Genomic DNA, 19,195 nt, shown 5'->3' with positions numbered 1-19,195 from the left:
CTGGAGCATGAGCAGCACTGTGACTAAAAGGGAAATGGTTTTGGAAAATTGGATACCTGCTGAATTTATGGAATCCTGAGAATGTTTTGAGGGGGTTCAAATGGAAAACAAGGTCTTTCTAACCCATTAAAAGAGAGCACTGCACTAAACACATCCCCGGGTATACAGAAAAATCTATCTACATCTGATTGAAACTGGACCCCAGGCTTTTGCCGTGGAAAGAAAACACTTCAAAGCCATTGTCTGAGGGAGTTCACTTTGAGCTATGGAAATGGAAATTTCCAGCATTCCTCAATGATAATTGGCTAACTCCAAAAGCGCAGTGAAGCTTAACTTTAATTACTAAGGAAGCAATAGACCCTATTCAAACTTTGTTTTCCATTTAAAATCTTTTCATTTTTGAAGTGTTATTGCTGATATAAAAATGCAAACATATAAGGTTGAACTTTGCAACAAACTTTTCATTCAAACTTTTTGAGAGAGACTGTTCATTTTCAGTATAGGCCTTTTCTAAAGTAACATTACTTAACAGATTAAAGTAACAATGAATACAGTTAACACATGTGACAGCATTTGCAAGCAGCTTTACCATAAATAATCCATATTTTTTATATATATATATATATATATATATATATATATATATATATATATATATATATAATTAAGGTCAACAAATTATCTAATTTAAAATGCAGCACTTTTACATCATTTGCATGTCTTCGGTGGTACTAATAGCCATATAAAAAAGTTGGCTTTTGTTTACACTTCACATTGAAAATTAACTTCCAGGGGCCTGTGTGTGGTTTGTCTATATCAGTAAGCGCAAAATTATTTGGAAAACATCCTCACATATTAGATATAGTGAAGTATGTCGAAATGTGTGGACTTTTTGTAAGGCCACTAAATGAGTCAAATTGTGTTTCACTTTCAATCTGCTACTATTAACCGTTTTGTAAAGTTTATGGTATAATAAACATTAGTATAAAAACCATTGTGTCAGAGAGAAGTCCTCATTATATTATGTGTGTGTGTGTGTGTGTGTGTGTGTGTACAACGCAACTAAGTGATTGACAATTTCCTGGAGGGAGGTCCCTCCCTTATCATGTGAAATTTCCACTGCTTGGGTTCAGATTGCGCTCGTTGTCACCTATGATGAGCACGTTGTCCACCTCACACAATGGATTAAACTTGGAGTTGTGAGAAGGTCACAGTTTTGCAATTCCTGACTGCTTTACGAACTGATTTAAACCTCAAGGGAGGGAAACAGTAAAAAGCTAGGTAAGCCTATTCGCGCGATAATTTTGTCCGTTTGAATAGTTTACTCTGAACGAAATTGTTTGTAATTGTTCAGAATAATTCAGTTTTACATATTAGTCCACTTTTATTTTCTCAAGTGTAGGCCTATTTTATCTTATTTTCTCAATTACTTAATTGTGTTAGGTCCACTTAATTGGCGTTTTCAAAGGAAATGGACAAAACGTTAATGCATAACCGTGCATGCTAAAAAGTAACGAAAGTGCTAAGTTTTCGTCTGAATTGTGTTTTTTCGCCTTGTCAACGTAGGCTCGTCTCAGTTGCGTTTGGGCTTCACTGTATTATTAGTGAAAAGTTTCTGTTACTGATTTCTGTGTTAATGGCTTGCCGTTTCTTGTTTCCATTTAATACATGTTCAGCAATCTATTTTACTCTTTTGATGGCCTCAATATATACATATATATATATAGGCCTATATATATATTTCATTTTAAAAAAGAGTTTCATAATTCAGGGAAAGTATGGGTTGGAATCTACAGTAAAATTCATTTATAAACCATTCATTTATAAATCTACAGTAAAATTCATTTATCAAATTTTATTGATAAACCAAGAATAAATGCATAGGCCTATTTACTTTTTCACTTAACATAACAATACATATAAATATGCCATTTTATAATGTGAATCAACCAGTTTCTTAATCAAAACGGGGCTCTGTGACTACTGACATGATTACATGTTGTGATCATGATTTCTATGATACAGATACACCCTATAAGTGTTATATGCAATAGGCTTCTGCTTTTTCTAGAGCTTCAGCAATTTTAAGAGGGGCAAACTGGAACTAAACAATGATGTAAAATGTGCACATGAAATCAAGTATTAGTTGTAAATGCTGTGTGAAATGATAATTATTGGTTTTATTTTAAATTTTGGTTACAAAAATGGGTTAACTATTAAATTGTCAAATTACAAGTCATCGCATCGTCATTTTACATATTACTCAGCATTATCATAGCCTATGATAATGCTGAGTAATATGTAAAATGATGATGCAATTTTACATTTGATACAATTGAATCGTAAATTATTATGTTTCATAGGTCCTTCTGTTATTATCACTGCTATTTGTATTATCCAAAAAACAAAATTAATTTCATACAAATGTTTTAGATTTTTTCTCATCACAGTGCTGAAGTAGAGATCTCTCTTCATAGATATTTTACATCTGTTTATAAAAAAAAATATACGCACATTTTGCAACCCCTCAAAATCTGCTAATGTTAATCTTGTTGTTATTTCTTCATGTGTTTTCTGTGTAGGCATGATTCAGAGGATGGAGGTGGTGCTCTCAGTCTTGGGGGAGCTGCAGGAGGCCACAGAGTGCATGGGTCTTGATGCCCTCACTAAAGTTGCTGTGGAGGTGGAACAGGCCCTGGCCTCTTTCTGTCTTCCTTCAGCACTCTGCTCTGAGATCTCCTCATGGCTTGGCATCGACGCACTAGCTCACAGACTGTACCCGGCAGACGCCCCGGCGGGTTTGCTTCCTCTGGTCTGCAAAGGAGAAGGAAACATGCTGTTTGAGGCAGCTAGCATGCTTCTAGTGGGGTCTACGTGCCTGAGTCTGGAGCTACAGGTCAGGACAGTGGTGGAGATGCTTCTCTGGAAGAGATACTACCTGTGCGGAATGATCGACTCAAAGGTGATGCTGCAGGCTGTAAGGTTTTCCCTCTGCACCGAGGAGTCTCAGGACATGCTCAATCTGCCGATTCAGGTGCTGGAGGCCATCTTCGACGCAGATGTCAAGGCCTCCTGCTTCCCTGGCTCGTTTGCAAATATGTGGCACGTGTATGCGCTGGCGTCTGTCCTGCAGTGCAACATTTATTCGGTTTATCCCATGTTCAATTTAAAGATTCGGCCCTATTTTAATCGACTCATTCGCCCAAGGACATGGTTGAAAGACTCTGAGCCCTTGACCCTTCACATCATGTGGTCGGGTGACCTGGAGGCAGGCTCTGTTTTCAAACCCCTCAACTTTGTAGCTTTGATTCATGCTAGCGACCTCAAAATCGGGAGTCCCAACAGCGAGCAGCGAATGCCCTCGGTAAAGTCCCTGGAGCTTCTGAATCAGGATGCCCAGCTGTCATACTCCAACCTCAAAGACAAGTTCAATATCACCAAGAGCACCTTTTACCGCTGGAAGAGGCAAAGCATCGAGTACCACAAGAAATCGGTGGCCAGGTATGAGGCCAAACACTTTTTCCTGACATCCTACAAGCAAGGGAAGCTGATTCCCCTCAGCCACTTTAAAGGGCTTTTCCCAGAAATTCCAAGATCCACTTATTACGCGTGGAAGCAAGAGCTTGTGTCTACTTGCAGGATCTCGGGCGGCTCCACAGGGGAGCTGAGTCCTGGAGACAGCACTGAACAGGACTACTGGTCCTCACCAGAAGTCAAGAAGAAGCCCAACCAAGGGAGCTTTGCTAGCATGTTGGCGTTCAAGTGCGAGAAACTGGAAGGAGAACGGGCCCAAAATGTGGCCTTGATGCAGGAGGCGAAGAGCAGCTTGCAGAACTGTATCATTGCGAACGCCTCCTTCCCCTACAGAATTTTCAAAAGAAGGTTTCCAGGCATCTCCAGATCCACATACTACAACTGGAGGAGGGAAGCCATGCTGTTCACGCCTTTCAAAGAGCTCTCAGGTAGCAGCGAGGAGAGCTCAGATGCTGATAAAACCCAGAGTCCCAGAAGTCAAGTGTCTCTTGCTACGTTTGACAGACAAAAACTGTCACCAAGAGTGAAGATCTCCAGACGCAAGCAAAGGAACCTGAGGCTGGCATACCACCAGAGGAAAATGTTAAGGGAAGAAGCCAAAATGCACATCCGGAGGTCAAAGATGTCCTTCATTAAATTTAAACTCAAGTTCCCTTCAGTTTCCTCCTCTTTCTACTGGCTCTGGAGAGATCCTTTGAAAGGGAAAACCAAGATGCCTGTCCTGATGTCTGAGACGGAGGAATCCCAGAGCTTGGCTGTCTCACCAGAGGTCTTCGAAAAGATAAAAACTCCAGGAATGTTTACTTTTGATGGGAACATCGATTGCCTGAATGGACAGACAGTTCGTCCCTCTGTATTCACACTGCCTGAATACACTTTGCCTGAGCAGTCCAATAATGAACATATGTTTGTAATGGATGTCGTGGCACTGGCTAATTTCAAGGCCCAAGCAAAGCTGTTTTTGCAACAACGCTTTGAAGAGAAGTCCTTTCCCACATTCAAAGAGTTCCGGTCCTACTTTCCTCTTACACCTCGTTCCACCTACTACATGTGGAAAAGGGCTCTGCATCACGGGGTGCCATTAATTCATGGCTGAATGCTGTTGTTTTCTTCACCACTGTAAAGTCCAGTAATAACATCCAAAACTGACACTGCTCTTTTTTTTTTTTAGTTCACAATGCAATGTTTCTTTGAGACTGACTGTTTGTTTTTGTTTTTTTAGTCACCCAGATAATTGCAGTTCATGCATCTTAATTATTTGTCCTTTTCCTTTACTTGACCACTTGGTTCTAGCTCAAGGACATTTGCGTGTGTGTGAAATCAGACAGTCTTTGTGTCCACCTACAGTAAGTGCTGATGGCCCCCAGGCAAAAGGCAGTTCAAAGACACTATCAGGCTCTCTTCTGACCCCCACCCCCAAATATTTACAATTTAAATGAGTTCTAAGTTCTGATTAGGTTCATTTTATTTTCTTGTCTATTTCTTTTTAATTGTTTTTGGGTCTTTTTTATTTTTTATTATTTTGTTTTATACTTGTTTTTTTTCCAGTTGAAAAAGTTCCAGTTGAGGATTTTCTTAAACAAAAATGTATATTATTTGAATTCTTACATTGGAGTGTTCTTTATTTCTTCTTTTATACATATATATTTTTATACTGACAATTGAATGTGATCTCAAAACTTTGGGAAATGGGAAAACTTTGTGGCCAATTTAAAATGTATTTCTCACTATTGAATGTTATAGAATTGTTGCTGTTTTGCACATTGTTTTTGACCATGATTCAGTTCACGCATGTATTTTTTTTTTCTTGCTGCTAAAGCTGTGAAAATTTGACAATCTCTGATTTGATACTGTTGAAGTGTTTGCTGAAGTTGTGTTCTTCAACTACCTAGCTGATTTGTTTTTTTCAGCTTCACGTTTATGGTGTTCTATAACTTTTGGGTTAACTTGTGTAATTTTTTAGACAAGTTCACAATGTGCTCCTTGGATCATTTTGCTGAATTGGATGAGTACAATGCTAATTTTGTTCATTTCATCATGTTGAGCGTCTCATGTATGAGACCAATTGCTCTGTGCAATAAAATCTGGTTTATGCCCACTGTTCTCTCTGTAGGTGAATGTTTATGAAGTATTAGAAACTTTACCACCTAGTGTTGAGTTAATTTGTTAATAAAGATGTGTGTTAGAGTTGAGAACAAAGATGCTCTGGGGTTGATTATGAAAATGAATATGTTGACCTCAGATTAGGCAGGTCATTTAGTCCAACAGCCTTTGAGAAGAAACTGTTGTTTAAATTGGCCCAATAAAAGTTGCACCTGCATGTTTAAATGATCAGCTTGACATTTTCTCAATGTGTAATTGGTTTAAAAAATGGCAAATGAGAGTGAGAGAGCTTGCTTGTGTGATTCATCAACATTGTGATGTTTGTCTTGTGTTTCTGGAGCACTCATAGTCCAGATTTTTCCATATCGACACTGTAGAAGTGTTTACTGCACAGTAGCATGAAAATAATTGACAGGTGGGCCAAGCATTCAGAGATGAGCATCAGAATTAAGGTGTGTTTTTCTTTATGGATGCCAGAAATCTGCAGAAATAAACGTGCCTCTTTGAGTCAGTTTTGAATTTGCACCTTTTTAATGGACATATCAAAAGAACAACAGATCTTCATAAGCATCCCCAAAACGATTGGAAACGTAAGAAAATCCATAAGAGTTAGAGAAAACCCTTTTGAAATCTAGGAATATTTTCTTCCTGTTTCTGGTTTAATTTGTACTTCTATGATTGTATCAGTGAACCTCTTCAGTTTTTGCACATCATGCAAAAAAATCCAGAAGTGAAGGCCTGTATGTAGGCTACAGATGCACTAGATGGCAGTGGAGGGCTTTTTTAGGAGCATCATTACCGGTATTATGAATCTTTTTTTTTTTGAGCTACAGAGTTCTCCTTTCAGCAATCTATTGCTGGAATTACCCATATTGCTTGTTATAAATGAATATTATTAGGCTACTTCTTAATCAAAATGCTAATTTTTAATGCCACATACAGTTTTTAGATACAAAATCAATAGAGGTTAGTCTTTATAATTGCATTCAGAGTTAGTATTCAGTGTAGTGGTTTACATAGGCTAAATGTTTTTTACATTAAAAAACTTAAATTATTACATTCAATTATTAATTTTGTTTGGTCGCTATAAGCGTTCCAACATGAATTACACATCATGAAACCAATTACTTAAATTATTATTTTATTTTTTAATTATGTGATTTAGTGTAAATCTTTTTTTTTTTTATATATTTTTAGTTTGTTTTTGAGCATTTGGTGGGTCTTTTAGTTTGACATCAGTTTATTCAGCTACCTGCAAGTTACGTCAGTGCAAAAATGAGCGCGGATCGGATGATGCTGAAGCCTGAAGTTCAGAAAGAGACGCCTTCACTAAAAAGAAAGTAAGGTAGGCCTACTTATTTTATTTTGATTCCGCGGGAAATTTTGTGACGTTTGATACTTAAATTTATCAAAATGTTTATATGTAAAGGTACATTTTCGTGATAATTTTCAGGTTTACCTAGCGTTTAATGTCTGTTTTTCCGTGAAAGATGCAATGTTTTATCTGACCTGAACATATTCAAATAACTGTTTAAAATGGTATTGTGTCATAAGTAAACACTTGCCATTTATAATTTGTTAGCATAATCATTTTGGCTATTTTTACGTTCTCACCGTGTGTATTTGATTTTAAATTGACATATTATATGTCGTGGTATGGTTGGTTGTGGATTAGTAAAGTGCTTTCAGAAGAGGCTATTTTACTTTACAAACATAAAAGTACAAAAAATCGTCCCAAAACCACTGGCACCAACTAATCATGAACAAAAACATAATGAGTGCACTTTAAAAACAATCAGTTACAGTTGGGACCTCAGGTAAATACAGGCCCTGTCCCAAATGGCACACTCCGGACTTGTAGACTTCCTCAGAGTCCACACTTCGGTGGCGTCATGTAGTGCAGACCTATGCACCTTGTACCGCTCACATATCGCGTCTTTTGCGCGCTCAAGTTCGTTATTTCAAATGTAGGCGCGCGGTATGCGCGCTCATAATGGAAGCGACACGCTCGTTTTTTCCATGCGCGTCCGCGCTGCATCGAGATAAAAACATCTCAACTTTTCAGAATGCCGCAAGCGCACCATAAGCGCACAGTAGGTCATGTGACAAGAACCAACCGGAGCGCAACCGCCGTAGCGCTTTGGAAAAAGGAGAATGCTGCGCGCCCAGCGTTTTCTACGCGTTTTTAGGCGCTATATGTGAAGCCGGCCTTAAAGGAGAACTCTGGCGCAAAATGAACCTTTGGTCTAATAAAACATTGGTACCTAGTCAACCGTTCTCTGAGATTTGTTTTCATGATAATCGAATGTAAAGAGTTTTATCTCTAAAAACTGTTTAGCGTATAATGCTAGTAATGGGGGCATCTATTAAGTAAAAATAAATTGCTAGTTTATACCACTAACAAGACTCAAAATAGCCCCACACTAACACAGTAACATAATGAGGGTCCCTACATGCAAAACGAAGCATTGAGAACTTTGTAAGTGTACAGACCGTTTAATAAGAAGATATTTTATGAAGACAGTCCACTTCGTGTATACAGACACGAGCCATCTTTGGAAAACAGTCTAGACTAGTCAAACCACGAACGCCATTCATACAGTTCAGAAGTTCACTGAACTTCATACAGTTCAGCTCACTTAGCACGTCGTTCGTGGTTTGACTAGTCTAGACTGTTTTCCAAAGATGGCTCTTGTCTGTATACACGAAGTGGACTGTCTTCATAAAATATCTTCTTATTAAACGGTCTGTACACTTACAAAGTTCTCAATGCTTCGTTTTGCATGTAGGGACCCTCATTATGTTACTGTGTTAGTGTGGGGCTATTTTGATTCTTGTTAGTGGTATAAACAATGAGGGTCCCTACCTTCAAACCGAAGCATTGAGAACTTTATCAGTGTCCAGACAGTTTAATAAGAAGATATTTAATACATACTGTCAACTTCGCGTATACAGGCAGAAGCCATCTTTGAAAAAGAGTCTCTACCAGTTGATCTATGAACGCCGATCCAAGTGCGCTGGTGAGATGTGAACGAGCTATAAGTTGTGATAAGGTGAGCGCGAACAGCAGGCTTGGATCGGCGTTCGTAGATCGACTGGTAGAGACTCTTTTTCAAAAATGGCTTCTGCCTGTATACGCGAAGTGGACTGTATGTAAAAAATGTCTTCTTATTAAACTGTCTGGACACTGACAAAGTTCTCAATGCTTCGGTTTGAAGGTAGGGACCCTCATTATGCTACGATGCTAGTGTGGGGCTATTTTGAGCCTTGTTAGTGGTATTAACAAGCGATTTTTATTTGTCATTGATCTATGCCCAATATACTAGCGTTATACTAGCTTTATAGGCTAAACTGTTTTTAGAGATAAAAATATTTACATTCGATAATCATGAAAACAAATCTCAGATAACGGTTGACTAGGTAACAATGTGTAATTAGACCAAAGGTTCATTTTGCGCCGGAGTTCTCCTTTAAAAGGAGAGAATGCCCATGTCCGGTTCGTATCAGCTACATTCAATGCCAAAGAGTAGACGTTTTTGGTTAGCTACGCTAAAACTGAAGCATCCAACGAAAAAGGTGTATGTCTCTCTGCACCATTTTGTTGACAAACGCCTAATACGTTAACAGTAGGGATGGGCATTTCAAGCAAAAATAATAATCAAAGATTGCTGGGTATTATTCAATTATTATTCGAAAATCGCACCCCTCCATCACATCATGCACACATGCATGTATAGGCTATAAGCTACACACCAGAGCACATGAGCAAAGCGGAGCAGTGATGCTTAAATATAAGTAAAAAAAAACTAAACTAAACTAAACTAAACATACGTTTTATATTTAAGTTTCACAATATAATGTTTTATTTATTTATTTCATCTATGTTGATTATATGAAAAGGGAACCGCATGGGATGAGTCAGATATGATCATAAGATGCCCAATATATGGGAAAACATTTGGAATGGCTCAGACAGACAGACATGATTTTGACCACTTATTAAGTTTTGTTTTGTAGAAAGCCTTTCTTTAAAGTGAATTTCGTTTAGTATAAAATGTATCTTCATTTTAATCAATGTTTTATCAACAAATTGCCTGGAATACTAATAAATAAGAAGCAAATATAGTAGATATACAGGACACGGAGGCGCGGGCGCGTGAACTGGAGTGCGTCTTATTAATCAACGAAACTCAGCGTAGGCTATAAGTTACTTGCCTCACATACATGAGAAGTATATCTACAGAAAGCTTGAAATGTGTACTTTTAAACAAAATAATTAAAAACGAGCAAAAATGGGCTGCTCTTTGCTTATGTATAGGTTAAATCGTATGAAGTGTGCATTACTCTCTATAGGCGCATTCTCTACTGCGAACATGGCGAGTCAGCATCATCAAATTTATCTTTGTAGTCGACACTTACAGAAAACACTAGTTTATTAATAAACAATTCAAATGTTTCATGCATAATCATTACTTTTGCCGTTTTTTTGTGGCAAGCTTTATGCGTGCGTTGAGATGCAGAATAGTCAATATATTACGAAAACGCCCATTATGGTTTAGCATTCTCTCCCATATAGTATACATAACTTCCAACCCAACTTCAGTCGTGCACGGGCAGGGGCAGCCCTACTTATTTCACATATTTTCTAACCAGCACATCACTGCGGCGTTCTGAGCGAGCGGCGCTTAATCTTCATAAAGCTTCGAACCGGAAAAGGACAACCGGCTTCCGGTTCAAACCCGCTATGAATCATGGGTAAATTCGCTAACCAGGAAAAAGGTGGATAGGGCCCTTAGCGCGAGTCCGCGCCGGAAACAGGAAGACGGTCTGATTGTTGTTATGGACAGGAGCTACAGGTTCGGGGAAATATGCTGCCTATTGTTGTTGTGTTTACATATGACTCAATAAAGCCCTGACATTCTGTTCTATTTATTTAATGAATCATAATGCGATAGTATTATTCAGCTCGCTATTATTAGCCTATGTTTGAGACATCAACCACTGGTCGATGATCATAATGTTTGTATAAACTTGTCATAAAAACCATAATGATAATTACACTTAAAGCTGCTGTCCGTAGCTTTTTTTGGGTTAAAAATTATCCAAAATACATATTTGATAAAATACATAACCAGCCAGTGTTCAAAACTATCTGCTTGCCTTAGCTCGATGCAAAACGGTAAGCTTGTAATAATGTTTTTCATTTTAGTGGTACTGGTGGATTTCCGCGGGAGATTCGAGCATGTCTTTGCGTCATTACGTCACATCTGTACACATAAAGACGGAGTCTCGGCTAGTATAAGCTATATTGCGTGTGAGGATGTTGGAGGTAGAGATTTATAGCCTTTTCTCACAGCACTTGATATAATTAAACTTATCAATTTGATGGCGGATCCAGAAAGGTTCAAACGACGATCATCATCAGTGACAACTAGAGATTCACCCGCTGTAAAATGCAAAAGACTTCGTTCGGACTTCGGAGTGGCTACAGAAAAAAAGAGACTGCAACTGGACCCATGCGAAAACAAGGATAATATCGGAAGGACATTACATGATGTAGTCACGCAATGCTTGCTGACGTTGTTAACATTAACAATTTGAGAACATAGTATAGCTACTTTGCACGGTTTTGCGTGAAATGATAACTTATAAGCGATTGTTAGATTTAATCAGCGCGATTTACTGCAATGTCAGAACCAGAACAAAAGTGAATGTTTCTTACTAGTTCAGATGACATTTCCCGGTGAAAATTCTTATGTTGGTCATACTTCCAAAAAGAATAATCTGTGATTCTGAATGACAATATCCACATCGGCGCGGTGACTGACAGCTGCACACTCTCCTCAAACATTGTGTTCATCCGCGCTGTGCCGTGTCGAGGGTGTTGAACTACAACTCACGTAAAGTTGATAATTCCGCGAATGACTGCAATTGCAGATTTCGAACAGAGATGGCGACAAAGAGGAAAAATGCCGGACTGCAGCTTTAAATATTTTCTTCTCAGCCATGTTAACAATTGTCCGTGAGCGAAATCTCCTCCCATCCGTTGTCTGATTGGCCTTTCGCAAGGATTTCTGGGTAGTTAAAGTGCGTGGAGCCTGCATCTATGCGGGCTTCGCGGTAGACCGCTTCAAGGGTACAAAGGGGGCGCTGCTGTTAACATGCTAGCATTTAGCCCCATATACCATGTTAAAATGCTAAATTAGTCCCATTTAGCATTTTAACATGGAGCGTTAAAATGCTAATTGGGACGGCCTACGGACTCGTAGACTCGGCGAGCACGCGCAATTTAAGTCCACGAGACCGAAAGTCCGCATGAAGTGCGCCATTTGGGACAGGGCCACAGAGTCAAAACTGTACCAGGAATTGGAAGTTAGTAAGGCCATTAAAACGGTGGTATAAAGAAGGGGGTGGAGGGGGTCATGAACCAATTATCCTAGTCCAGATAATCTTTTCTTTTGGATATTCATCATCAAACACTTGAATGATTTGGTCATATTATGTCACTGCATTCAAACAGAATGACTGGAGATTTTTTTAATGTGTTATACAATTGTTTAATTTGTGTCAGGGAATCAGTCAGCTCTGACTAATTGTACACACTTTTGCTAGATTAGACATGGCGCTCTGCTCATTTTGAGTAATTTGTTGTACTGCTCATAATGCGTGATGTGCATATGTGAGCAAATCCTAATGCCCTGAAATTTTCGGAAGCATTGAGAAACTTTTCGCTCAAATTTGTCTGATCCCTGCACTTGTTATTTTTCATCACTAAGGTGTCTAATTAACTCGTTTGATAGTCAATTTGCTGTCATCTTTCATTTATGCCACTCAGAGGCACTTACTGTGAAATAACCTACACAGACAGCACTGGAGCTGAATTTACCATTCCATTGCCAATGCAATTATTGATTGCCTTCTGTGCAAGGTTGTAAATTTCATAAATATAATGTTTTATGGCGTTAAACAGATTTTTCCATCAGACAGTAAATATGACAGCACACCTCTGAGATTGCTTTGGGGCTACATGGGCTGTCGTGGTGGGATACATTTTAGATTGAGGATGAGAAAGAAAGAGTGAGATTGGCAAACCTAGTTCCATCCATGGGATGCTAATGCCTCGTGTCTCTCCTGTAATAAGACCACCTCATTAGTAAACCCAACTCTCTCATTTAACCTCATACCTGATAATGACCAAATGACTTCCATTGTGGAATCCTGCTCACCGCTGCGCCTCCCTAATGGCCTCTCTCCTCTGTGATTAAGAGGCAAACATCCTCAGTCACAAGCCATGTCGCCTTTTGTCTGCTGTAGAAGAGGTGAAAGAGAAGGACAAAGGATAATTTTGTGGTTTTGTTTAAGCAATAGCAAGAGAACCATAACAGGGTTTAAAGAAAAACTGCAATGCAAATGGATAGTTATTTTAAATACATTTTAGTGGGCGTGCCGTGAATGAGGATAGCCAGGAGACCATTAGTGAGAGAGTTTTGGGCCAGCTGATGGAACTGTCTCTTGCTGTATTGACTTGAGGCAGTGCTATATCTTACATATTTTTGATCATGCCATGTTCATTCATTTCATGCCTGTCTTTTTTTTTGGTAACATTTAGTTGTAAATTCTGCTTGTAAAATGTTTTGGCTTGTCAGTAGATAAAATGATCTAACTCAGAGGTCTTCAATCCTGCTCCATGGGGTCCCACTGAGTTTAGCACCAAAATCAAACAGCTAATCAAGGTGTTCAGAAAGACGACTCGAAATTTTCTGGCAGATGTGTTGAAGCAGGTTGGAAGTGAACTTAGTGGGTCTTCAGGAGCAGGGTTCATGATCTATGATCTAACTGGCTTACATGTGTGAGGTTTTTAGTCTTGGTAGCATAAGTAAAAACAGGTTAAACATTACAAACCAATCAGTACTAACATTTAGCTATGTAGGCCTATGCCATTATTTTACAGTGTTTGTGTGTTTTTTCTGTATTATATGGTATATTGTTAGCTATATTGGAGATTTTAGATTTTCTCAAATTTGATGAATTCTTCAAAATAATATTTTGAAAATAATTATGAAATAATACATATTATGAAATTTTTTAATTATGAAATAATTCTTTTAATTTTTTTTAAATGTGAATAAAATAGTAACTTAAATATAGGGCTGGGCGATATGGCCCAAAACATTTATCACGATATTTTTTTTATATCAGTCGATATCGATAATTATCACGATAAATGTCAAATCTTTATTTCTTTCAAGTTTAAAGGCAGATTTTTGCTCCTAAGTGAAAGTTGTATAAACCAGAGCGTTGTGGTTTTAAAAATCTGAGGTAGAACATTCAAACATTTGTCATTTTTCCTTAACAAAATAAATATCTGAAAAGAAAAATATTTCTTCAGCACAGTTTGCAGTGCAGGCTGCAATATTCAAATTACATGTTTTGTCTCGAAATGGATATTTGACAGTGAGTTGACAGTAAATCTACATCTAACTCAAGCTAATGCTACTATGTTAAATTTATGTTCATTAACAAAAACAGTAACATCTGTTTTTTTTTATTTAAGGACCACATTTTTATTTGGTAAAATGTAATATTCTGACTGTTTGAGTTTTATTAAAATTAACCATTGGTCATTCAGTATCATGCATTTAGATCATGATAACCACAGATAAAGCCAGGCATAACCTATAGCACCTCACTATCATGGCAAAATGTAACTTTATTGTTTCTATGGTATTAGGTATTTGAATGAAAAACAGTAGCCTAACAGTTAAATACATTATTAAATACTGTAATTATATTACATTAGTCATTTAATACATTGTCTACATTAATAATATAATACAATTCAATATGTATATCCCACATTTCATGGTGCAGTTAATATTACTAGGCTAACGTTACAGTAAATCCATGGTAGGCTAAACAGATTCAGTATCAATTCAGATTCTGACTGTATCGTTGCGTACAGTGTTTCTCCTGTTTGTCAGCGGTGTTTCATCTTCCTTTAAACTGATTTAAACTGGACATTTGTGTTCTTCGCTGAACTCAAGCGCTTCTCACTGGATCTCGTGAGCGAGACGATCAGAGTAAACGCGTCTGCTCTAGTGAGCTCGCGCTGCCGTTTGGACTTTGAGCCGAGCGGATAAACGGTCCGTGAGGCGCGCGGTTCAAATGAGTTTTGTTCCGCTTTTGGCGCACATTATCGAACATTTATCAACCTTTTGATATCGTTTTATCGAGAAAAATTATATCGCGATAATTATCGTTATCGTTTTATCGCCCAGCCCTACTTAAATGTAATTATTATTTTTAAAAAACTATAAAACTTCTCTTCATTAGAAATTGTATCCCCCCCCCCCCCCCAAAAAAAAACTACAGAATGTGGACTTATTTCCATTTTTGAAAGGAAGAATGTCCATTGCACTTTAAAGCAGCACTAAGTAGGAATTCCGTTTTTGTCAAACAGCGAGGAGTACTTGTACTGTCGTGAATAGCACTCACGCAGAGATGGCTCGCACTCACGGCCGGATCCCCTCCCCCTGTACACCGGTACCTGTTCAGTAGGATGGACGCTATAACGAGTGGAAATAAGGGGCCATACCTCTTAAAGGGGCCGGGTTATTTCTGTTTGATGCTCATTTTATCAGAATTTTATCAGATCTGTTTTTTGCCGTAAAGCAATTCGTTACCTCGCGATATCACACGATACTTCCTAACACTGAGGCCGGCTCGCCCGCCGGCCCAAAGTTGCAAGGGTGGTTTTGCGGCTCACAGGCACCAAGGCGGTGCGAGACGACCACCATTCAACACGAAATCAGTAATATAAACATTACAATGACTCCAAAGCTGTTCGGTTAAGGTAAAAAAAATTACCTAGTTCACCTTTAATGTCCATTGCCTTTTCAGCTCATTAACAGATTTCTCTACACAAGCTAGTAAACATCTCAGGTTAAGACTGTAACCTTTGTTCCCTGAGAACAGGGAACGAGACAATACGTCATCGACGCTATGGGGAACGCCTCAGGCGTGACAGGTGTCTGAAATCACTATCAAATCACGTCAATCACATTGACCGGCGACAGCCGTGAATCATTAGTGTGAATGATTAACGTGCGACCTGGAAGTATATAAGGGCGCCTTGCAAACATGACAAATCACCTTATCGTCTGAAGGGACTATACGGCAGGCGGGTCCCGAGGCATGGCAGGGAGACGTATTGTCTCGTTCCCTGTTCTCAGTGAACAAAGGTTACAGTCGTAACCTGAGACGTTCCCTTTCGAAGGGAACTCAACAATACGTCATCGACGCTATGGGGAACGAAATACCAACTCCGCCATGCTGAGGGGAGTGCATGCCCTCAGGCAGTGACAACTGTCCGAACCAGCAAATTCAAATGAAATGCTAGAACCACTCACCCTCAGGTCACACTGGGCTGTCAGTGACATCATTCCCTACGGTCATAGCCCAAGCTATAAGCTTCACAGGAAAACCTCCATAAACATGGTTAAATGAAAGGCCTACCTGGGCCTGCTCAAAGGCCTAGGACCACAACTTCAATTAGAAGGGGTCCCTTCTAGGGAATGTGGCTAGGGAACCCGAAGGAACCCCAGCCAATCACTATTCAGGGGAACGTACTCACCCCGAAATGCCACCAGGACGGCCTGCCTGACCCGGGATCAGATCTGTCTGGCCAGTCTGGCCACTTCCTGTCTGTCCGAAGACAGAGCCTCTAGACACTTGCCTTAGGTAAGGCATCCAACCCGAGGGACTGCGAAGCTGGCAGTGAACCACTCGGCCCGGATCTCAGAGAGGGGATATCCCGGAGAGTATGACTCAGCATTGTGCTTTCCAACCCTTGCTAGCGAGGGGAGTTTCTCTACTCGATCCACGGATCAACCCAGTGTCTGTGTTTCAAAACACTGAGGAGGCCTGTGAAGGCCTAAGGACTGATCTAACTGGGAGGCCTCACGAGAGGCCTAAGACCGTCTGACCAGACTCAGGAGTCCGCGTGCTCACAGCGACCCTCAATGAGGGGAGCATATGGTCCCCTGGTAGGCAAAACCAGGCTGTAGGCAGGAAAGAGGTTCCGAGAGGGAACCAGTAGCAGAGAATGAACACTTTAGTCGAGCCAGGGCGCAAGCTTGCCTTCAGCAGCTGCCTGATAAGGCCAGCTGAAATGATAGCAAGAGGCCACTAGCTTCCTGAACCCAGCACCGCTAGGGAACCACTCACAAGGAGGCCTGGTGAGGCCTACTACCTGATAGAAACAGTATGTGGTCACCTACAGGGAGGCCTAGAGAGGCCTACTACCCGATAACGATAGTACGTGGGGAACTCACCCTCAGGGAGGCCTGGTGAGGCCTACTACCTGATAATCACAGCATGTGGGAACTCGTCTTCAGGGAGGCCTGGTGAGGCCTACTACCTGACAGCCATAATATCTGGGAGCTTTTTCTGCTACCCGATAGAAAGTCAGGCTAGCTGTCCAGTTGTGTGTCCTTGGGCTTGTCTCCAGGGAGGCCTGGTGAGGCCTACTACCTGATAACCATCTTAAGTGGGAATTCACCTTCAGGGAGGCCTGAGGGGTGAACCTGATAGCAACTGGTAGCTGAGTCCGGATGACAGTTCCAAGGCGGCCTGCTAAGGCCAGCCAGCTGGGGACTCGCCTATCAGGGAGGCCTGGTTGGGCCTACTAGCTGATAGCAAGTCAATTCTGCTACAAAGGAACACTGTTGGGAACCATACTACACCAACGTAACTATTGGGCCCACCCACAGGCGGCCTAGTACGGCTAGCTACCTGTAGCGGCTATAAAGTATGTCCCACAATGTTGGGACTCACCTCCGAGGAGGCCTGTTTAAGGCCTACTACCCACCGGTGAGCCAACTGCCCGAACCACCAAGGCCAACCATTTATCTCGAGAAGTGGCCTACAGCGCCCTATTGGGGGCTGCCCATACAAGGAGGCCTGCTGAGGCCTACTACCTGATGGCGCAGCCTTCGTTGGCAGATAAGCTGTTTACACAGCACCTACAGCATCCTGGTGCCAAATAACATTGCCCACGGCAGTGTACTCAGCAAGAGAGCTTAGCACCCTTAAAAACAAGGGGAGTACAACATACGCCACTCTGCCTCAACGGAGGCCCCAGTTAGTCAGGGGCCTACCATCTATGCATGGGCGTCAGCTCAGGGCAATGCTCTGGCTACAGGGGAGCGTACTTCGACCAAAGAAGAAGTGAAGGCTTACTTCATACTCGACCCAAGCCATAGTGGTACGAGGTAGGATAAACAGAACTGGGAGTGAAGTACTCAGACCTACCCTGAATCACAGGGAAATACTCACACCTCACCCTGAGGTTACTAGGGGGCGGGCCTGCCAGCGGCTCTAGGGGTGACAGAAATGTATCTGTGCCCAACCTAGGGGAGTGGGGCTAGAATGAAAGCCAACCACCTACAACCCGGCGCTCGAGCAGTAGCTCAGCGAGGTAAGTGAAGCCCATACTGGCGGCCTAAATCCGTAGGCCAGTTCTGCACGGCAGGGTCGGGCAGGAGACTCAGTCTTCTTCGTGAAGCAAAAGACGGCCTAACCCTGCTCAAAAGGACTTATATACCACGGAGGCCTAACTGAGGCCTACCATGTCCTTATAAACCATCCTCTGCACCACGCTGCATTACTCTAGTCACCCCAGAATGCAGAGAAGGGGGCGGGCCTTGGCCTAACGACTCCCATGGGAGGAGGCTGATTATACAGGGATGCCAAAAAACCTACATTCACAAAGTGAAGGGTCAGAGGAAGAAATACTAATTTTAGCAGAACGCCTCTAATATCCCTGGCACAGCCTAGGCCAGCTACAGAGGCGGCCCTGGTAAGGGCCAACCTGTAAGCATAGATCTATCTGAGGGCTCAGATGAGCCACAACCTACTAAAGAATATAGTCTGTATTATTCCATACAACAGCTCAACCTACTGAAAACTCAACAGAGCTCAAGGGGCGAAATACTCAGAAAAGTCAAAACGGTCCCATGGGCCGGACATAAGATCTATCTGAAGCTCTAGCGTCAGTCAACACTCTAAGTAAAACATTCTATCAGAGAGAGACCAACTACTCTACCCTGAGGTGGCTAATAGCCCGAAGGCTAACATAGTTATCGTTCTGGCCACCTAACGGGGAACTTCAGGGCCCTGATAATCCAAAAAAGTTATCTTACCTTATTACCTTGACATGGCCCCATAACTCTATACAGGGAACGAGGTCTGTAAAGAGAAACATATTATTTTTAATCACAAAAAATACTCTTTGAAAGACCAGCAGCTCACCTGCGGCGTGCGAAGTGAAGACTCAGCAGACAGTTCTTCATGAACATGGGGTCTACCACCTTTACATACCTGAAAGAGGCACTCTCACTAACCAAGCCGAGGCGGGCCATCAGAACATTGTTCTAACCATGAGCCCAGCCTCAGGCCTGGGGAGTCGGGGAAGAGAGGAAAGGGCTAAGATATAATCACGCCCTCAGGGAAGATGATCCATGACCGACGCAACGTGCGTTTGTGCCGGATCACCTCC

At 41.0% G+C, this 19,195-nt stretch overlaps 1 protein-coding gene across 1 annotated transcript; it reads left to right on the top strand.

The window, feature by feature from the left end:
* The first annotated feature begins 1,147 nt into the window (after positions 1-1,147).
* Positions 1,148-5,423, top strand: vrtn (vertebrae development associated). The gene is made up of 2 exons (XM_056256249.1): positions 1,148-1,281; positions 2,583-5,423. The coding sequence occupies exon 2, from the start codon at positions 2,585-2,587 to the stop codon at positions 4,628-4,630; it is 2,046 nt and encodes a 681-aa protein (XP_056112224.1). The 5' UTR covers positions 1,148-1,281; positions 2,583-2,584; the 3' UTR covers positions 4,631-5,423.
* Positions 5,424-19,195: the final 13,772 nt, after the last annotated feature.

Source organism: Rhinichthys klamathensis, unplaced genomic scaffold (assembly GCF_029890125.1).
Source record: "Rhinichthys klamathensis goyatoka isolate OS25496 unplaced genomic scaffold, OSU_Roscu_1.1 h1tg000125l_1, whole genome shotgun sequence".
NCBI classification, from domain to species: Eukaryota; Metazoa; Chordata; class Actinopteri; order Cypriniformes; family Leuciscidae; genus Rhinichthys; species Rhinichthys klamathensis.
Note: the sequence above shows the minus strand (reverse complement) of the source record. Positions and strands in the feature narration are given on the sequence as shown.

What these genes read in the sequence shown, in the direction of transcription:
- vrtn (XM_056256249.1), top strand. Translation starts at nt 2,585, where the DNA reads ATGATTCAGAGGATGGAGGTGGTGCTCTCAGTCTTGGGGGAGCTGCAG.